The sequence below is a fragment of the Scatophagus argus genome, chromosome 7, assembly GCF_020382885.2.
Source record: "Scatophagus argus isolate fScaArg1 chromosome 7, fScaArg1.pri, whole genome shotgun sequence".
Lineage (NCBI taxonomy): Eukaryota > Metazoa > Chordata > Actinopteri > Scatophagidae > Scatophagus > Scatophagus argus.
The window spans coordinates 2557271-2578962 of record NC_058499.1 but is presented as its reverse complement, the minus strand read 5'-3'; the positions used below and the strand labels follow the sequence as shown (position 1 = coordinate 2578962).

Genomic DNA, 21692 nt, shown 5'->3' with positions numbered 1-21692 from the left:
AAAAATAAAATGCTGGAAAAGCTCCATCGTCTCGTTTGGTTGCTTGTTGCAAGTGACTGATTTCGTACTATACGTTACGATTTCATTAGCAACTACTTGCATGTTAAGTTATAAAAGGCAACTGGTACGATTCAGAGTAATCTTAATTGGTTGTGTTGTTCATTCAAACACTTAAACACTAAATATCTTTGCCTCCCTGCAGTTCACACAGTCTGCTGTCACTTCCTGTGGAAAGGAAAAGTATTGCAGTTCTAAGTGTCAGCACAGCAAAAAGTCTGCCTGTGAGACGTGGATCATTTTGGAGTCAGTAAGCTGACCAACCAGACTTTGATGGAGTCTTTAGAGTCGCCTGTGGTTTTGGTTTCTTAAGCTTGACTCCTGAGGGCATGAGGGTGTCTCTGTGTATTATGATCCTGAGTATGATGGGCAAAGCAATTTTCCTGCTGCTGAGAAAAATGACTAAAAAGGCTTCAAATCTGAGAAGGTTGACTTACTAAAGAGCTAATGCTTGTCCTCAGGGACGGTTGGGCTGTAGGATCAGTGACTGAAAATGCATTCATTTATGTCAGCAACTCCTCCTTGTCTTCTGTTCTGGATAACATTTGGCTCTTTTTGAATGCATTTATTTACCTTCCACTCACATCATCAGCGAGAGAAATCAGAAACTTTTGTTTTTCCAGCTCAGCTGCCCTCCATCACCGTGTCATGTTGCTCTGTGCCTTTGTAGCCGTCCTTTTCTGATCATGTAACACACCTTGACCTCTGGAGGCCCCGCTGATACAATCGTTGACCTTCGACCCCTCCTCCGTCTCCTTTGCTTCTCCAGATCAGGGCACCGACAGGCCCGAGACGTGCCGGACGGCTCCGCCCATCTACGGGGGCAACGGGGAGCTGCTGTCTCCCAGACTGGGGGCACTGGGAGGCGGGATGGGTCTGGGAATGGACGGCGAACTGGTGTCACCTCTGCTGATGGCCCCAGTCCACATCGATCCGTCCTGCCTCCACCCAGACCTGCTGACTGAAGTGCAGCACGTGGTGATTGCCAGGGAGCAGCTGCTGCTGCACCTGAACCAGGTCATTGGCAGAGGTCAGTGAAAGAAATGCTTTGTTCACTGTTAAAATTTTTATAACACGTCGCTGGGTCGCTATAGCACCTCTCATGGTAGCTACCTAGCTCTTCTTCTTCCACGTACTCTGGACATGGCGAAATACAAAATTTCCTGAGCATTTCTTGGCTCCAGACAGGAGCTAATGGCTGTTAATGTGCAGAGTAAAGTAGAACAGAGAACTTTTATGCAGCTGCAAATGTTATTTATGAAGATCCAGTCAATATAAGCTGCTGTGTCAAAGCTTTTAAAGCATACATGCAGAACTGCGCCGTCATTAGTCCAAGTGCAAGTGTAGCAACAATGGGCGAATGTGCTCGGGACATGACGGTGATGCAGTGACTTTAATGCTCTGTTATCTCTGAGTGGGGATTATTGCTTTTTATAGGAGCTTTAAATGGAGGTGCATAATCATAAATTACAATGAAAAATAGAATAGTGTTCGCACAAAAACAATTATTGCACAGAACCAATCACAAAGTTTGTTTAGAATAACTTTTGGGCAGAGAACCTCTTTGACGCGTAACTTGTGTGGTTAGTGATTAACATGTGTATACATGTTATTCATCTGAAATGCATGTTTGGTATAACAACACTTTGGCCAACATTAAGCTGGGGACTTGATTTACCTGTCGACTGCACTTTACCCAAAACTTGCAGAAGTAGTTAATGAATGTCACACAGCTGAGACGGTAACAAATACACAAAGACACAGCAGTAGCCAAGCTTCCTGTGTTGCACAAAAGTAATTCTCACTTTCAGTCAGCTGGTTGTCATGACATATTTGTAACTTTTCTGTACTGTATTGCAAGAGTCAGTCATTTTACTCCCACTTTTACTTGCACTGCAGATGTTTTTATTTGTGCAATGTGAAAAATAGCAACCACATACAAAAAGAGAAACACAAAAAACACCTCAGCTGAAAAGCTAAATCCAGTCCAGGGTGAACCCCGCCTCTCGCTCGTAGTCAGCTGGGATTGGCTCCAGCTCCCCCGCGACCCTGACGGATAAGCGGTATAGAAAATGGATGGATGGATGAAAAGCTAAATACCGAATGAACGGATCTGTTTGACTTTGATCACCATACAGTTTCAAGAGTATGTTTTTCTGATCTCTCTTGTGTCAAAGTCTTTTCTCTTTTATGCACTTTACATACAATACATTGAACATCCAGCATCTTTGATATTCGTAACATCTGACCTTGCTTGCTAAACAGAGAATTAATAACAAAAACATTATTTGGCTTGTTGGGACTTTGGCTGATGTGGAGTGAAACTATTATCCAGCCAGCTTAGATTGAATTTGGGATTTAAGTAAAGCCATACAAAAGCTTAAGTTGCCCACAAAGAGCTTAATTGCCTGCTCTATCAAACCGCAAGCTTGACATGCAGACAGAAAATCACCTCGTATTGTGCCGTTTAAGTAGGCGGGTCAGACCCACAGATCAAATTTAACATTAAGAGGAGAAAGACCCCCGAACTCCTCTGTGTCACAGAAAAACAGCCCCCCTGCCCCCACGGCTAAAGAAAAGAGCCCGGATTTCGAGACGTGGCTTTTAAAAGTGGCATAGGATGATTTGTTCACAGCTAGCATTCCCAGAGTCTATTGTTGGGAGTCGTAATTCAACACCCTCAGCCATCTGCGAGGACGTGATAGGAGAACGCCGCGCTCATTTTATTACCACAGTTCTCCCAGACTGGGGCAAGCCCTCGTGTCTTAAGAGATATAATTCAATAAAATGCACAATAACTCAAGGGGGTTTGGCATAGCCTATTAGCTTGCGGGGGTATTAATGAATAAAGCCTCATACTGGGTTACTTGAGGGGGCAGATTTAGTGTGAGGGTGATGGTAATTTAAGATAATCAGAATTAGCTGTTAGAGGTGTGAAAACAGGGAAAAACTCTCATGTAAGAGACAGATGTAAACCAGCCATTTGTTTTCTGTGTGCGTGAAACTCTGCAGGAATCACATGAAATCACTTTCATCCATCTGCTCCAAACTTGAATTTTTACATGTCAGCAGTGGACAGGAATTTTTTTATCTGATTTCTGGACTCGCTGTGATCATGGAGCCAACTGTCAGTGTGCACGATCTTAATCACAGCAGGTCTGTCAAGAAGAAGTCCGAGCCAAGATATAAACAAAGTGTTGCACAAAAACCCAAAATGCCCTGCAGTGTCTACATGTGAGAGAATTCGGTAATTTAGATGGTGTCATACATTTATGGGAACGATGTAGAAACTGTGGTTTACTTACTCATCTAGGAAAACACTGAGCAGCAAGCCATTCAATATATGAACGGAATCAGATTCAAGTTTACCGGCCAAGTTTGTTCACACACACACACGGTTGACTGAAATCAGATTGTATAGCCCTCAGTGTGCGTCTGTGCAGAGGAAGAATTAATGTGCATGATCAAGGGATGCTGCATGGTGAAGGTCAGGGAGTGGTACTTCAGTGTCAGCAATGAAGCGTCAAATGTCTACTATCTGTTCTGACTGGGAGTTCTTGTAAGCCACGCAGGGATAGATGGGGCAGCGGCAGTCCAGCAGATGCGCTTTGGTTGGTTGGAGGTAGGAGCCAAAACTTCTCTCCTCCATGTGAAACTGATTACTGACAGGTAGTCAGCAGATAAACATGTCTCACACAAGCTCAAGAAACAAACGAAATCATTGGTTAGTATCCTGCACTGATTCTTGCCAGCTGACGTGGTGCTTGGCTGCCACTGTTCGCCTGCTTCACAGCTGGACCTCATTGTCATTTGGACTGAAAGTGGTGCATCTCATGTGTCATGTCTAAATGGACCTGTGTCAGGCGGGCTTGCTTTGCGCGGGGTAAAGAAATGTTATTTGGGAGGACGTTGCAGGTTTGAACATGAGCATTTGAAGTCACCGACGATGACTCATTCTGACTAATGCACCATGTTGTAACCTGCAGGTCACTTCGGCTGTGTTTTCCATGGAACTCTGCTTGAACCAGATGGACAGAAGCAGCACTGTGCCGTCAAGTCCCTGAACCGTAAGTACGACCTCCTTTACATGCACATATGTAGGTCAGCCAACAATCTTTAAAATAAGTAAAGTTTCTACCTTATCTGACACCAGTGCAGTATGATGCTTCGCGTTTATGAATTTTCATTCGTACCGTCTTCCCGGGACAACCGAGTTCAGCAGTTTACCCTGGAAATTTAGGGGCGCCCTGCTGAAGCGATGCTGATTTCTTACATAACCTACTTGTTCTTGTGTCATAGATAACTGAAGTTAGGCGATTTTGTATTGTTTGTTTGCTCAAGAGTACCAGAAACACATTTTTTATTTAATCAGCTAATACTGCTGTATCTTGATTTTGATTTTAAGTCATGTCAAAGGCATGTGGTTCTGTCAGAATGACATTTGTTGACTGTTGTGTGCCTGGGGAAGCCATGTTTATCTGCTCATGTGCTAAAGTTTTAAACAAAATGCACCCAACATCCAAAACAAGTGACTTACTATCAAATGCATCATTTGCTTTTTGGATTCCTCCTCAGACCACACACACACACACACACACACACACACACACACACACACACACACACAACACGCTCTGTCTTTGTTCAAACTTATTCACGTCCCACCATAATTGTTCCCTCCTACATCTGCGTATAGTGCATACTCATTGCATGATATCACCACGCTTCAATAGCATTATGGAGCTCATCTCAGCAGAGCCTCGAATCCTTTTTGGCTGAGTTGATGGTGATGAATGAGCGTCCGATGGTGAGGACGGCATTAGGGTCCCGTCTAATCGTGTAACCTGTCAGTTGGACCAGGGAGATTGATGCTGGAGTAATATGGAGGAGAGCTCAGTGCAGTCACACGGACCTACCAACCACAGCTCAGCCTGCTGAGGTCTTGTCCTCTGGGATTTGGACCTTTTGTCCAGTTTCTCAGGGCACCTTGTCATTGTTTTTTGCATTCTGTTGTTATATTTGAGAACTTGATTTGTCATCTTTTATCCTAATAATTCTATTACGGAGACAAGTAGCTGAAAGTTGAGCCAGTGACACACACTGTATTTCCAGAATGATTAGGAACATCCATCCTGCACACAGTAATAACGTCATTTTCTTCCCTAACTTTCACATTGAGGCTCTGAAATCAAATGCCATCTCTTTCTGTCTTTGGGGTCTGACCTCAGTTGAAGGCCAATCGGCTGGTTCCTCCAGACATAAGGAGCTTCCATCTCTAACCAGATTACAGCAGTCAGTGGGGCTAAAGTGCAGGACATCAGAGGCAGGGATGCAATTGGCAAATGGGAGTTTGGTGTGGGTTCGGGTCTGGGTGTGGATATGGTCTCTTCAGTTACTGAGCTTTTATTTTTTTCAGCTTGATTGCCATCTTCATCCTTTTTTTCCCCACTCGGTATATAAGGAATGACCTTCCTGTTAATGTTCATGCGGCAGAATTGCTCCCCGTCTTCCGCTGGAGTCTGAAAGATCTTTCCGAGAATGCACCACACCGACTGTCCGCCCTTCACTTGCTCTAGAGCGTTTCTTCATTTCCGACATGTTTGTTTCTATAAAGGCATCACAGATCTGGAAGAGGTGTCCCAGTTCCTGAAGGAGGGGATCATCATGAAGGACTTCAGCCACCCGAATGTTCTCTCTCTGCTGGGAATCTGCCTGCCACCACAGGGTTCGCCATTGGTGGTCCTGCCCTACATGAAGCACGGCGACCTGCGCAACTTCATCCGCGATGAGGGACATGTATGTGCACACACAGAATACATGCAAACTGACAGTACATTCTGCCAACACAGCATATGTTGATTTCAAGTCGGCGGTTTGGTCTCACATTCGTCTGATGCTTCTTTTTGCTGCAGAACCCAACGGTGAAGGACCTGATGGGCTTCGGGCTTCAGGTGGCCAGAGGGATGGAGTATCTGGCCAGCAAGAAGTTTGTCCATCGAGACCTTGCAGCCAGGAACTGCATGTGAGTTCACATTTTCTCACTTCACTTGTCGCTGGCTACCTAGTTTGCTGTAACAGACAAGAAAGGATGGCTGTTCAGTTTTAATTTTGACGAGTCTTTGTGTCAGTGGAGGAGAAGATGAATGTTCAGTGAAATTTAAAGCCAAGAGACTAACAACAGTGTTGACTTTTCCGACAGGCTAGCGTCAGTATCAGATAACTAACATTAGAACTTTCTTGGTAGGACAGTTCTGCATTAGCTAAATTCCCATCCTACTGTAAGACTTAATCAGACAGAAAACAACAGAATTAAAGATCAGAGTGAGAAAAAGAGACCGTTGTTGAAACCAACAGTAAAAAACACATTTCTTCCCGTCCCTGACAGGCTGGATGAGAGCTACACGGTGAAGGTGGCAGACTTTGGCCTGGCCAGAGACGTTTATGATAAAGAATATTACAGCGTCCACAACAAGAGTGGAGTCAAACTGCCCGTCAAATGGATGGCTCTGGAAAGTCTTCAGACACACAAGTTCACCACCAAGTCAGACGTGGTGAGGACTCAGTCACATCACACACACACACATTGTGACAATGCCTCTTTGTGCTGATGTTAAAAAAAAACGTAACGAAAAAGTATGAGTGAAAGGACAGCAGTGGGATAAGCTTTCATCTTCTTGTTTTTCCCATAGTGGTCATTTGGCGTGTTGCTATGGGAACTGATGACCCGTGGAGCCCCACCATATTCTGATGTGAACTCCTTCGATATCACCGTGTTCCTCCTGCAGGGGAGGAGGCTGCTGCAGCCCGAGTTCTGCCCTGACGCCCTGTAAGCGCGCGCACACACACACACACACACACACACATACATACTGTATACTTTTCACCTGTCAATCAGCTGCTTCAGCAAAGTGCCTTGGTTGAGTTGAAATCAGGAGAGAGAAGCAGTGAAGGTGAAAGAGCCGCGTCAGCATTAGAAGTCATAGATAAAAACCACTCAGACAAGTTCAGACCATCCATCATCTGCCTCAGTCTAAAACACACGTACGTCCCTTCAGTCGAGCGTTACATCTCATCAGAGGAAGCAGCTTTGGGTCAATAAGACGCCTTTCTTGCTTCACCACAAAACACAAAGCAAGTCTGTAAATCCGTTGCCAGTTTGGTATTTCTTTTTTATTTGTGTCTTCCTGTTGCTAAGCACTTGTTGCTGCTGTTGCCCATCGTACAGAACAGCGTTGGCAGGGCTGAGCTGCCCTTTGTTACCTCGAATTTTCTGTCAACACACCAGTCTGCCAGGCGCAATCCGCCGCCACGGTGCTGTGAAATCAGCCCGTTTAACAAAAACGTCACATCAAATCACAGGAAAGTATTTAACTGTCGATACAGCTCACTTAACACTGCAGTATGTGAACTGGCCTCATCCATTAAACTGTGACCCACCGGCTCAGTGAAACGCATGCCAAGTGTGATCTCATAGCGTGCAGATAACAACGTGAGGTACACTACATGTCAACTGTGTGTGTGTGTGTGTGTGTGTGTGTGGTGAAATTAGAGGGGAGTGGGAGTGTTCAGGTGAGGGAGGCAAAGTTCCCAAGCTGTAAATTAAACATCAGGAGGTGATGCACGTCCGCAAACATTCCCGCAATTCTTCAGTCCTGATCGAGCAGTCGCCGGCAGATACTTTGTGTGTGTGGTAATGGGGCCATTTTTCTTCATTTCTAACAATGATAAGGTGGTTGTGCCATTCTGGGCAAAGAAAAATAGCTGTGGCAATATCAGACTCCATATCAACTTCAACTTTGTTGCAAAATGATAAAAGCGGCTGATTGCTGGTGTGAAAGTCAAACTTATCTTCGAGGCATATTGAAATAATTAGCAACTCTAAGACGTTATCATTTCATATGCATAACACCAATGCGGGAGGAATAACTTCCAGTATGCTTGTGGACCACTGAGTGTTGAGATGAACTCTTCCTATCTATTTTAGGGGTTTAGAATGAAGTCTTTCAGATAAAATTGAAAACGTAACGTTTACAGGTTCAAAAGGTGACTAAAAGATGATTTATTGTTACATGGAAAAACTATCCAAGAGGAGAAAAGACTTGAAACACAACCAGATACAACACAAAAGCAACCTCTGACTGATGGAGGGCAGTTTGTCCTTCAGGGAATAACATTACGAAGGTGTTTTTCTCCCAGCAGGTTTGGCACCTGGCATCCTGGGGCAGAGTCAGCTGACAGAGTTGCTAGCTCCAAAGCTAACCAAGCTAACTTAGCTAACGACAGATAGCCACAGTTAATTGCACTTTAGCAACAAGTAAAACTCTCTAAGTCACCTCAGTACTAATTCGCTGTGATCAAACTGGCCTGTGTAAAAATTTCAGAAATAATATTGCCAAAGTGCTACACAAAAAGCAAAATAAAATGTCTACTCTTCTGCAAAATGAGCACATGTAAGTGCAGTTGTTGCCTCTTTACCTTGAAATATGCAAAAGAAAAATCAGTCTGACTGCCCTCCTGTCCCTCCAGCTACACGGTGATGATCGAGTGCTGGCATCCAAAGCCGGAGCGGAGGCCCTCCTTCTCCGAGCTGGTGTCTCGCATCTCCGCCATCTTCTCCAGCTTCAGCGGGGAGCACTACGTCCTGCTCAACACCACCTACGTCAACATCGACAAGATGAGCCCTTACCCCTCCCTCCTCGCCTCCTCCTCCACCACCACCGCTTCCTCCTCTTCGTCATCCTCATCCGACCCCTCCACCTCCACCTCCCTGCCCACCCAGTCCCCCCTCTTTTGCCACGTGGAGCGAGACTGCTGCACCTGAGAGAGGACTGATGGCGGGAAGAGTGGCAGGTGGAAGAAGGCTCCGAGTTTGAGAAAGAGAGCAAGAGGAGAAAGCAGTGACGTGATGAAGAACTACTGTATGTACTTTCCAAACACTGGACACCGTATGCTGAGGAAAAACAGTTTTAGCAGCTTTGACTGTTCACTCAATGTACATAGATCATCGACCTTTGACCTTCTCAAGCGTCTCCTAACGACGGGGTCCTCCATGAGCTATTAGGGCTGACCTTATCGACTTCTTTCTGACCTTTCGTCAACCCCGGGGAGAGTGAGGTTAGCCTTCCTGCGTCCTGCACAAGACAAGGCCCAGGAAGTCCACCTCGAAGACTCCCAGCGGACAAAGCCACTGTCACAGAAGCACAACACTAACTGTCAAACACCCACAAAGTCTCACTGACTGCTGTACCCACACAGCGAGGGGATAGATTTTATGTCTGTGGGCGGCATGTGCTTCGGATGTGGCTCGGACCTTTTTCGCTGTCTGTAATGTGAATGTTTGACAAATGGCCATGTATTGTGTTGTGTAGAAAGTGTCACACCTCCACACACCATGAACAAGACTCAGTGCCCCCCCCCCGACGTGCCCCACATCTGCACTCAGAGAGAACGAAGCCTGTTTTCTGATCGATTGTGGCGCCTCGGGAAAGTAAACCCAGGCTCTCTGGAGGTCGGTAACAGTGGAAGGGCAGTGTAGGTGTGAGGTGGGATGTGAAAAACAAAACCTGCTGCCTGTGTGCAGTTCACTGGATGCTTTATTTGTATAATTATCTTTGGACGATTAGCTTTTGATGTGCTTGGAAAAAAAAAATGTCTTGCAGCCTCTCCGTGACTCACCTGTATGAAAGCACCAGATGTTTCCAAGTGAAAAGGGTTGAAAACCCCTTTTATTTTCCCCCGTTTGTTTCAAAACCTGAAACGTCTCATCATGTCAAAGCAGTACAACTCTAACAACATGTGAGCTTTGAAAGCTTTGAGGGTTTTTTTTTTGGAAAGAAGAGCAAATAGGATCCATGTCCTGGGGTTTCTCTGCCAGTCGGTGAACTGCACAAGTCTCTTATCGCATGTCAGGCCTGTGTTTGCTTTGTATAGCTGACATTTTATTGAAAGAGACCGTGCTGTAACCAATGAAATGAGACCGAAGACAAAGCAGCCTGAACGTTTTTAACTCTGGTTAACTTAACAAGAGAATCTACAACATTTCATTGATTAAACAACATTTGGTCAAAATGTTAACAAAGAGCTTGTTGTTTCCTAAATATTTCGCTAAAAGCCTCAAGTAAAACTTTTAACTCAAAGGGTCCCCGTGTTCATAAAGCTTCAAACCAGGTGTGTTGTTACAGCTCGCTGTGTCTTTATGACGACTGTGTATTAAGTCGTTATTATGTATTCCAGTGTTGAATACCAGTGTTTTTGCAAGTTTTACTCATGTTTTTGAAACTTGCTTGAGTTGTATCATCATAAGAGTCTACGTGAGGTTTTGTCTGTGATTTGTCACTGTTGTTGGTCATGTGGTTAAAGGGCAGATATATTTTTTGTGTGGACCACATTATGTCATACTCTAATGTAGAGAACACATTTTCTTAAAATGTATAAATAGTTTTACATTTTTCACTTAGTTGTAATAGAAAATAGCCCATCATCAGCTTCCCTCAGTCAGTTTTCTATATTTGATATAATGTGATGGATTACACAATTTGAGCAAGTTTCAAAGGTCTGATTTTCTTAATGGACCCCAATAACTTAAAAACGCTGCATTTTCTAAAACACGTACACCTGATTTACTGAAGCCTGGTGTTGCCAGACTAAATAAATATGTATTTGTCTGGAACATTTAAGTTCATTTTCGACTACCAAAGAAAACAAGGCCAGCCTGATCACAAACTTTCTCAAATTATAACGAAACAGAACAAAAAAATGTGTTTGTCAAATCACTTGAGGCAGTACAGTAACACAGTCTTTGTTCATATCTGATGCCTGGTTTGATAGTAGCCTGGACAGACCTGCAGACTGGATGCAACAGGATAGAACTACAACCAGACAAACATGGACCAGTGACGTCCCTCTGTCAGCCCTCGTATCAAACCCGCCCCATATTAGACAAACAGTTGTGATTGGGCTGTGACAAACCAGGACGGAGGGAAAGCTCTCTGAACGGGACGGGGCCAGACGTTTCTGCCAGGGCAAGTGAAATATGAGCTCGCAGACTCGTCTGGTTCCCAGGCTAGATTTACACAGCGGTTAGCTGTGATGCAAAGTAAACAGTGTGTTGCTAATGGGCTAAAACTTGCAAACCACTGATGTGGTCAGTGTCCTGTTTTATCTCTTTTGTCTTTGCATTGTGTAGCAGATTATGTTGTGTTTTGTGTTCTGCTATCTGAATGGCTGCTGATGCGACTGGGCCACTGACGGACAGGTATGAATGTTTGCTATGACAAGAAAATTGCTGTACTATATTTTTGTATTGATGATGAGCCTTGTCTTTAAATCTGGTCTGGTTGGAAGACCAGTAGGGAGCGATCAGTGCCACCAATGATGAACAAAGCCACTCAATAGATTCTTCGTTTTCAAGAGAATCCACTGCCATGTTGTAAATAAAGAGAAGGGATCGTGGGATCCGCCTGGGTTTGCGGCGTGCTGAGCTGCACATCTGATTGATACACGTGCAAACAGCTCACACCCCACGCCATACTCAAAGACTGCTGTCACTTTGATCATGTGATTCTACACCACTTAGTCTGTGCTTAACACTGTCTGTTCTGCGTGTTGGTGTATGTATGATTTAGTTGTCCATAAAGGAATCCTGAAGGTACATGTTCCTATGTAACGTCAAATCAACGTTGTCAGTGTAATAAAGCTACACTATCAGATTCACCTCCGGTTTTTTGTTCGCTCTTTGTTTTACAAGACAAACAGTCACGTTAATCTTCTTTATAGGACAAACCTGCCCATGAGGCAAACATAAAACACGGCTGTATAGACCTGTAATTACAAGTACTGTTGTTTCCGTGTCTACCTGCTCATATACTGTAGTTCATTCGTGCATCATATTTTCCATATGGTGAGAACTGTGCAGATTATGTACTGTATTGTGTGCTCCCATCCAGTCCTGCACAATCTCTAAAAAATGTGTTCATGTGCAGCCTTCCGGTGTTTGAACTTCACCGAGCAAATAGTTTTTCTTATTTAGTTTTTTTTATTTTTCATTCACTCGCAACTTTTCAAGGACTCTCCAGGTCCATTTCTCTCAAGTTCAAGGACCCAGCACAGCCTGGTTTGAGACATGGATCAAGGTTAATTGCTCTTACAACATTTTAATAATGAGAAGCAGTTACAGAAGCTCACACACGGCGATTAAAAAGAACGAGAGGCAAACAATGATGCAACGCTGCTAAACACGAAAGAATAGCAAAGGAACTTTGGTTTCTATTCTTGCACAAAATATATCAGTTCAAGGACTTTCATTGACCCTTCTCTATTTCTCAAATTAACAAACTATAAAGGATTTCAAGGACCTATGGGAACCCTATCTACTTGTCCCTTTTCTAGACACCTGTCTCGGGAAATAGATGAGGCAAAATATTCTTCAGCTTCTGCTTCCATCCACTGTTAGAAGTTGGTTAATTGAGAATAATAGCCCGTGGCGCCATTAGACCCTTGCAGAATATGACCTAACATAATTAAATGAACCCAAGCCAGTCAAACGTCAAACAGCGCAGACTTTCTTCATCTGCTCAGCGGAATGGATGCTTCAGTGGATCATGTTTAGGTCACATGCTTCATGTATGTCATGATTTATCGGTATATATCCTTTGCACATGCTCACATTTTGCGTTTATCTATACATTTGCGTTATTTTGAGATCTCTTTGAAATTCCAGTCTTAAAATGCACACAAAAGCAGGTCTTTGACTCAGATAGGCTATGGTTATCAGCCCACCATTGGCTGCCTGTTTCAGGTGGCGTTCTCGCCCGGAAACTACAACAACCTTCAAACTAGCATGCTAAAAAAGTTAGCCAAGCTCTGACCTGGTCGCTAACAGCACAAAGCCGGGGGCTTAGCCATTTTAATGCCAGGGCTCACCTCCCCATGTGCAATATTTCTCCTAATACTATTTCACAGAGATGCTGTCCCTGCCCAAGATGATTATGATTGGTTTAATAAAACACACCAGAGCATTTTCCCTCATAGGCTACCAGAAGGATTATGGGTGCTGCCAGACTTTTCTCCAGCGCTGTATAAATAGGTCTGGTCAGAAGATACTAAAAAACAGGTGGTTAGAAGCCCAACTAATGATACACTGGTGTAGGTTTTGGGAAACCCTCCAAATGCCTTTAAACCCTGCATGTCTAATGGTTTAAAGACCTGAAATAAAAGCTCATCATTCAGACAAAGATAGATGATTATTTGTCCTCACACTGGGTCAACACACTCCATGCTTGCACAACAATTTGAGCACACGGTCTTTGTGTTTTGTGCCTTTGTGAACAGAAATTCATTCATTCTTGTTCTCACTGGTTGGTGTTGACCTCTGACCCTTCACCTCCTGCTCCCCTCACTTCTTTTGAAACATTTCTCTACTGTGGTCTAGACTTTCCCTTTGCTGAGCTGAGCTGCGACCGTGGCTTTCAGGACAGGTTATCCTTTCGCAGTTGCTCGTTGACCCAGGAGTTTTAAAATCGCACCGTACAGTATGCGGTCTCACTTACAAGAGCCTCGTCCACAAAGAAACGAGAGAAGCCAGGGGTTTGAGTTAGATTTTAATATAATCCTACTCTTGAAAGAGTGAACTCTGAGGCCTTGTTTTCACTGACCCTCATTAAACAGCCGTGTTAAAGAGATTTCCAAGATGCTGCGTGTAGCAAGTTGGCATGAATAAATCACTACAACGCAAAAAGGAGTTAAAAGTTAAAAGAAAAATTAGTCTTTAGAATTAAAATTATGTACCAATAAGTTAAATGGTTTCTTTTTGCTTTCAAATCAAAAGTCCATTGTCCCTGGAAATCATGGACTGACAAAGGTTAAAAATTATACCAAGGAAACTAAATAATTCAAGAAATAGTAGTATAATTTTATAAAAATACAATATAGCAAAGCAATCAAGCAAAATCTAAATTTTAAGAGAGCATGACAAAGGACCTCAGTGCTTTTACAAAATCTCCCAGCACTGGTGGAAGGAAGAGAAAGGCGAGAGGAATCATCAGTCCAACAGTTGCTTCATCTCGGTCCAACCTAAAGATTGCAAGATCTTTGGTGTTGTGAAAGTCTTGACCCTCAGGGTCTTTTGAAACCACAATTGTGTGCAATCAAATCAATCAATCAAAACTATGTGGGTATGACTGCGAGGACTTGAATTATTTTCTTAATTTGTGCAGAAACATCCTTTGTGAAAGCCTGCAGCGATACAGAGGGCGTGGCTAACAGTTTCTCTTTTGATAAGATGAGTCAGAATCTGTTGTGTGATGTCTGCAGTTTCCAGAAAACAAAAGCAAGAAGATCAAGGTCCACAACAGCAAAGAATGACTTCAGATACTGAATTTTTTTTTTTTTTAATTTTATTCACAATCAGCATGTTGTGACATGAAGCCCTTATCAGAGCACATCCTTTTAGGGCATTTACCAAGCAACACAAAGCCACAGAGCGTCTGAGAGAAGAAAGATCCTCTGCTATGCAAAACATTTTAAGGCTATGCATCACTTTTTCCAACACACAGTCCCTTTTTGCTTTATACCCATTTATAGTTACATAACGTTTCGCCTGCATGAAGATGCTGTTGTTTCTTGTCATTGATTTTCTCAGTCTCAGTCTTGAAGGTCCTGTAAGTGACACAGTATCTGGGCTGAGAGAATCAGACGTAGTAAGAAGGCTGCGGTGGAATTTTCCAGGCCATCAGGACAACATGGACTATCAGCCATAGTTATCTTCCACCTCGCTGAAGCGTCTTTGTCCCAAGGCTTAACTTATTCCAGTAAAATCCACGTTAAGCCCTGGCAAACACGAGCATGAGGCATGTCTGTCTTTGCATCTCGCTCTAAGCATCCATCTCGCCTGCCACACCAGGCTTGCCTCGTCTTTCATCCCCTTCACTCCCAGTCCTTCACTGAGCCGCCTCCAGTGCTGCTCGTCTCCTCTGATCACGGGTTTAAGTTGTGTTTTGACACATTAAAGCCTCATGCATGCATGTATCAGCTCCGGGGGTCTCCCAGTCAAAACAATGAAAACAAAAGTTTGATGGTGTGCTGCAGCAGCGTGGGATCATGGGAGTTGTTGTCTTCGCTGTGAACCACCAGTACTGTTGAAAATCCATGTGACGTGACTCAGACAGAAATGTTCAAGGCCGAGGAAATGTTTCAAAGTTTAAAGAAAGTTATGCCTCAGCAGTCAGCCTTTATTTTGCAGGTAGACTGTGTGCCCAGTGGCAGACAGGATATCAGGGTGAAAGCCAGAGTTACAGAGCCAATCTAAACAGCAATAGTGGCATTACTCTATAGCCAGTGCAGTCAGTAGCTACTTCATAATGATATGTTGAAGCAAGAAAACCTTACATTAATCTGGGTATTCATTACGTAACACAAACACACAAACATTATTAAGTAAACGTCTCCGCTCCCTGCTGCTAATCCCCTCTCGAGTCAGCGGCAGCAGCCTTTAATTCATCCCCACATGATTCCTGCCTGTGTCACTGTGTGTGTGCGTTTGTTTGCCACACTAAGCGCGTGACCACACACGTGTTCAAAGAGAGGACAGGTGCGGCTGTTGGCGGGATCTCAGCCGAAAGTAAGAAAGACGGGATGCGGGCTTTTGTGCGGGAGTCATCAGGTGATTCAGCAGCATCGGTATGCATGCTGAACCTGAACACACACGCACACACGCACACACATCACAGACTCTCATTAATGCTTACTACATTGGATCTTCCAGTTTGGTTGAAAGAGAAGTTGAGAGACGTAGAGGGATGGAAGAGAAGTATTTTAAAAGAAACGTCAAAATCCCTGCCACAAAATATCCTCACCTTTAATCTCTAGTAAGTTTTCTGTTAAGCACTGCATCCTACATTTCCCATAATGCATCAGCGCTGTGGTAGACCCTTGGTAGACCCTCCCTGTCAGATGAATATCGAGATGGTTTAAACTCCTCTTCTCCAGTTTGTAAACAAGGCTTTCCGTCGTAAATTAGTGGTCTCCAAAGCCAAAGTGAGATGTCATCTGGGTTATTTTAGAAGGAGTTTGGAAAGCTCCCTCCACAGCCACACATGGTTTAGTGCAGCTGCTGTCACAGGACGGGTGGGATGAACTCAGTGTGCAACATTCGTTCACATTTTCCTTTTAATCACATTACTTACATTTGCTTTACACTGCTCATTGACAACAGTTATAAGGAGTTTATCCACTTATCCACTTTCAGTGTTAAATGCAGGATCTTCACTTGTAATCTGCTGTAAGCAGTTTGTGGGATCTCATCCACTGAGCATACAGATGGGCACAGGACACTCGCTTCAGGAGAGAAAAGCTGCTATTTCTGCTACAGCCAGCTTTCAAGGCTGCAGGAGGTGAGTCTGTCACACTTGAAAGACCTTGGGTGAGCACCACTGTAACACACACACACACACACACACATAAAACCTTATCATCTGATAAAAAACCAAAGTGTATCATTCTGACCTGCTGAGTCAACTCTCACTCATTAAACTCCCTTATTAATGAGAAATAAGGGAGGTAGATGGCACCTGGTGGTAAAGTTCACCCACCAGTCCCAAACACACACACACACACACACACACACACAAACACACACTACAGATACCTTGGCTGTCTCCATTAAGGATTCACTTCAGATAGCAGTGGTGGTTTGATTATCTAAACCCAACAGCAAAGGACCTTGATTTTTTTAGATTACTGGCGCCCCCTGTTGATACCGCAGCATTCCTGCACCTACATGGACCCCTCATCCAAAGTACGGCTACTGGACGAAAAAATGGGAACCCCACATGAAAGAGAAGTAGTTCAACTTTGAAGTATTGTGCTGCAGCTGCAACAGTGAGTCATAGACTGGCAGCACTTAGCAGTCAGAAAAGATTGCAATTAGTGCTCAGTTCATAAAACAACAAGAGGTAAATTACAGGGTAACGTCAGTGTGTTCCTCTCTTGTACATGCTGTCCATTTTTAAAGCACCTTATATTTTTGCTCTCACTTCTCAGTTCTATTGCATTTTCCCAACTGTTTTAAATCGGCCAAACTCAGGCACTGAATTGCTGGAGCAGTAATGACTTTCCTGTTCCTACAGGTGAATGTTTGAGCTTCACTGTGTGGAATGAGGGATACGACACACCGACTAACTAAAATTTTGTGCCACAGGCAGGATTGGATCAGAACTTCTGTAAACTGTGAAAACTTAGCGCCATGAATACAGATTTGAATTTATGGCTGCCCTGTGGAAACTCCTCAGCTACTGCAGACAGAGACAGGCAACCTGGTGGAAAAGGGACAAACTGGGACAGAACCAGTGGATGCTTTCAGCCCATAAGTCTGTCTGTCAATCTGTCTGTCTCTTTATTGCAAGGACACCAGGACTGACTCACATGCCTTCAGTTGTTGGACCTGAACCACGTGGATCTCGTATGGAGCAACAAGTGCAGATTCCTGCCGTGCAAGTGACGCAGTTCATAGCTGGTATGATAACATTTGAAGAAAAACATCCTCTGAGTGTAGAAAAAGGAAAAGAAGAGGACTCAGTTGTGACCCTTGACTGGGACATAAATTGAATGTCTTCTGCAACATTTTGTTTAAAACTACTACCTTTATGTCAGTATATGTCCAAAGTGAGAAAGATCAAGTGCTAAAACCAAAGGCCTGATCCCCATCCTGTCACACTGAATCATCACAGTGTGTGTGTTTCCAGCTGATTAACGTCTCGCTTACATCGTGTACTGTCTCGTTCGTCCTCTTTCCTTGTTGGACACAATCTATCACAGACGGATTTGTTTCTACTTTCAACAACTCAGACGTGAGCTTCTTCTCACATTTTTCACCTTCAGCTTTATGTGTGTGTGTGTGTGTGTGAGAGAGAGAGAGAGAGAGAGTGAGTGAGGCCTGAATCCATAATTCAGCATGAGGTCCAGGTACTCATCTTAAATTCAGACCTACAGGCTTGCTGGCTGAACATGTCCAGCATCCAGTCTCCTCCAAGGTCAGCAGATCTTACTGTGCGACCCTGTGGATGAGCTGAGAAAAGTTTTCTTTTTCACTTCACCTCTTTTACTTTAATTTTATCGTTGCTTGTGAGTTTCTGAGAAGTTACTCTAGAAACATAGACTTGAATTCTCACTGGTTAACCTGTCTGGTTTGAAGCCTCCTCACCAGAATAACTGCGCAACCACTCAGACAGAAATGTAATCACTGTGAAGGGACCAATTATCAGGACTGGGAGTGCTGGTGTACCGAGGAATTCCAGGGGAGTGCAATCACAGCCAGACTGGCGTTGAAAGCCCATATCTGTGGTTTAGTGGGGCACCAGAGTCCCATAAGGCCATGAAGAGGGCTGGAAGTGGACGTGGTTTTTTAAATCAGTGGTTCTCAACATTTTCAGCCTTTTGAATCCACACATGGCAGGTGACAGCAGCATCCCCAAAGGAAACGAATGACAGAAAGCATTGAAGGGAAAGACGCACATTTTATAACATTCAATGTACATTCACTCAAAAAGCATACTAAATAGATAAAGTTGTTATGAATTAACTAAGAGCTGTGTGTCAAAATCTACAGTCCTGTGACAGCTAAGCCAGGTTTAAGATTGTTCCTGTTTAAAACTGAATGTTAAAGTTCAGAAGCTCCAGGACAGGCGAGAATGTGGACGTTAGGTTAGGACGTTAGGTTTAGATTATTGCCTTGAATGTTGTTTCCAAAGCAAGAATGAACTCGCAATTCTTTTCTTTGACCTTGAACTAACAACAGTAAGAATAGATGGCTGCACAAGAGTGCTTTGAGCTAATGTTAGCGTGGGGACAATGCTCACAGTGACAACGCTAACAAGCTGATATCCACTGCTTTAGCTGACCAGTCTTACAATGCTGATATTTCAACAGTTTTTTTCCCAGATTTTATATCTAAACCAAAGTACTGGAAAAATGTAAATTCTCTCCTGATGATGGAAAAGTTAAAGGATCACCCTGAGGAGGACTGCGAAATGCAAACGTTTACATGTTGAAGCAAATTTCAGAGAAAAGCACACAATAAATGTCAAGACATTTCATTTGAAAAGTGCAATTTCACGTGAAGCCTTTGACCTGCATTTGGTCCTTTAGGAATATGAGGCAATCATCTAAGACTTTAGGATTCTGTAATCCAATATCTGCTCCAAACATAAAGGCAATCAATCCAATAACTGGTGAGACATTTCACCAAAACCAAAAATGTCAGTCGATGAAAAGTCAAATTTGTTGGGCTCATCCTCTGGGGATCATCAAAACCTTTTGGTCTGGACCACTGTAGCAGACTGACATTGTTATCCGTATACAGAAACACCTCAAGTGTAGCTAAGAAAACAGCCTGTGGATATCATCTCACGACTGTGATCCCGTGATCACATCCTGACTCCACCCAGAGGTTTCACTCGTGCAGGTCTAAAGTCCTGCTTTAGCTCAACTGTGCAAACCCTCACCCATCTGCTGTACCGCTGCCCCCCTTTTCAACATGGCACAAAGCAGATTACACCAGATAGTGTCAGGAGGTGTGGAAATGCAGTCTCACTCGTCCCGGTGGCGCTGCCTCCTTTCCGCTTTGATGTACTGCCAAGAAGACACTTCTCACAGTGATACTCGGATGGCAGGAGATCAGACGGGGACACAATCACTCAGCGCAGTACGACCAAAGTGATACTCGCACACAAAAGTTTTTTTTCACCTTAACTGTTCATCATTCTGCATCTTTAATAACTCAACGTTTTAGAGCCTTCTGAGTCTTCTGGGTGATTATTGTCCAAGTGGGAACAGTGTAATGAGTATCCGAGGTGACTAACCAGTGGCCGGGGGTGAGTCACAGCGCGGCCCCCCTTTTCAGATGCAGAGAATCTGAGTTCTCAATGGCCCCTTTGGTCCCCAGAGGTGATGAGTAGCTCTAATGTCGACACAATGGCGGCACTGCAGGCCACTGGCAGATTACAGGGCTTTTAAAATCCCCTGGTTTGATCCTCCAGCGTGCCTCATCATCCCAGATCCGAAGGAGCACAATTATTCAGCCACTTGTGCCTGATGGTGGGGCCTCACTAAGGAGGGAGACAATTCTGGCCTTCATCAATCATAATTTAAATTAGAAATGTCCAAGGTGTGTCAAGCAAGACAAAGTCTCCACAAAGACAAGCCCTGTGTTTGATGAGAATTTGACTGAAACAACAATGTCAGAGTAAAAAACATAACAGAACAGCTTGATGCAACAAATAAAGGAGAAACTGAAAAAGTTGGAAATGTGTCAGAGTCAGACTGAGTGCTGTAGATCTGTAATGATGGATTTAACAATGGCATATCAGAGGACTCGTAGATGAAAGGGAAGGTGAAAGATGGACAGAGTCGGGCTTGTTGTAAGACGTGGATTACGATCATCATTTCGTGGCTGTCACCATGTAGGAGTGGTATAATACAGTGGCAACATGAGTACTGAAGTGACCTCACCTAAACAAACACCGAGCTACAGTGTTGGCATCGCATGAAGAATGAATCTTTTCAAAAGAGGTATAAATTACAGTGTTGGAGGGGGAGGGAAAGGACAAGCCACTGGGCGAGGACGCAGCCATGGGGCAGTACTTTGGTTTGAAGTGCTCATTTTGTAACTCAATGGAGGCTGAACATTTAGCTCACATCTCTACCTGCTGTGATGTAGCTGTCGGTGCTCAGGGAATGTGACGGCGGAGGTGGATAATAATTCTGACAAAAGGTTTCCGTGTTACAGCACCGTCTTGTTTTCAGCTTCCTAAACACTCACATATGAGAGAATTTAGATTTAGCCTTTAAGCTAACAGCTAACAACCTGCGTACTGAAACTGTCTGTTTTTCTATTTCACTCCATGTCTTTTATTAAATTATTCTAATTAAATAAGTAAAGTTTTATTTGTAACTTTGTGTTTTTGCTTCAACACAGCACCTGAAAATGTCTAACAGACAAACAGTATCAAAAACCGACTGACATCCAAAGTGTGTGAGTTTCTGGACATGCAGACGTTCAGAAGACCTCGCAGCCTTTCTTCTCCTCTGTGCTAAAATGAATTCACTGAGCTTCCTAAAGCTAACGATCATTTGGCCATCTGTGATAATATTTACCAGACCTCACTCTCTGTTTCTCTCTCTGCCTCACCCTCTCACCCCTGTCTCTGCCTGGCTGTGGGCTTTTTGTATTCAGTGTTAAGTTACATGTTATCTTGTTGTGTTTCTGTCTTCTTTTTTTGTGTTGGCAGTGTGAAGGAGAATGAGTCATGCAGTGAAACTGATCTCATCACACATGATAGACCCTGCTTTAGAAATTAGTCTTAGATCGCCATCTAGTGGTGGAAAAACGTGGCACACAATGTGACAGAATTTGTAGGCACTCACAGGGCTTCCCCAGAATTTTGTGATGAAGAAGAAGAAGAAAATAAATAATTTATATATACTGCTGTGAAAAAGCATGCGTTCCCAGCCAGACTGCATCTGCAAAAGAAGGAATAATCAAGTTGCGTAACTTACAGTGATTATTCCGCAAAACTGAGTATTAAGCAAAGGTCCTCAGCAGGTAGGACTCAGCTGAAGATGAAGGATTGCTCTGTAAATCT

The 21692-nt window shown here is 43.7% G+C and overlaps 1 protein-coding gene across 2 annotated transcripts in view; it reads left to right on the top strand.

Moving 5' to 3' along the window:
- The window catches only part of met (MET proto-oncogene, receptor tyrosine kinase), a 60347-nt gene extending 48578 nt beyond the window's left edge, over positions 1-11769 (top strand). For both annotated transcript variants that reach the window (XM_046393550.1, XM_046393549.1), the window contains 7 exons: positions 827-1087; positions 4044-4124; positions 5672-5853; positions 5970-6079; positions 6443-6608; positions 6747-6883; positions 8584-11769. In XM_046393550.1, coding sequence (XP_046249506.1) covers positions 827-1087; positions 4044-4124; positions 5672-5853; positions 5970-6079; positions 6443-6608; positions 6747-6883; positions 8584-8878 — 1232 coding nt within the window. In that variant the 3' untranslated portion in view covers positions 8879-11769. The remainder of the gene's footprint in view (positions 1-826; positions 1088-4043; positions 4125-5671; positions 5854-5969; positions 6080-6442; positions 6609-6746; positions 6884-8583) is intronic.
- The last annotated feature ends 9923 nt before the right edge of the window (positions 11770-21692 follow it).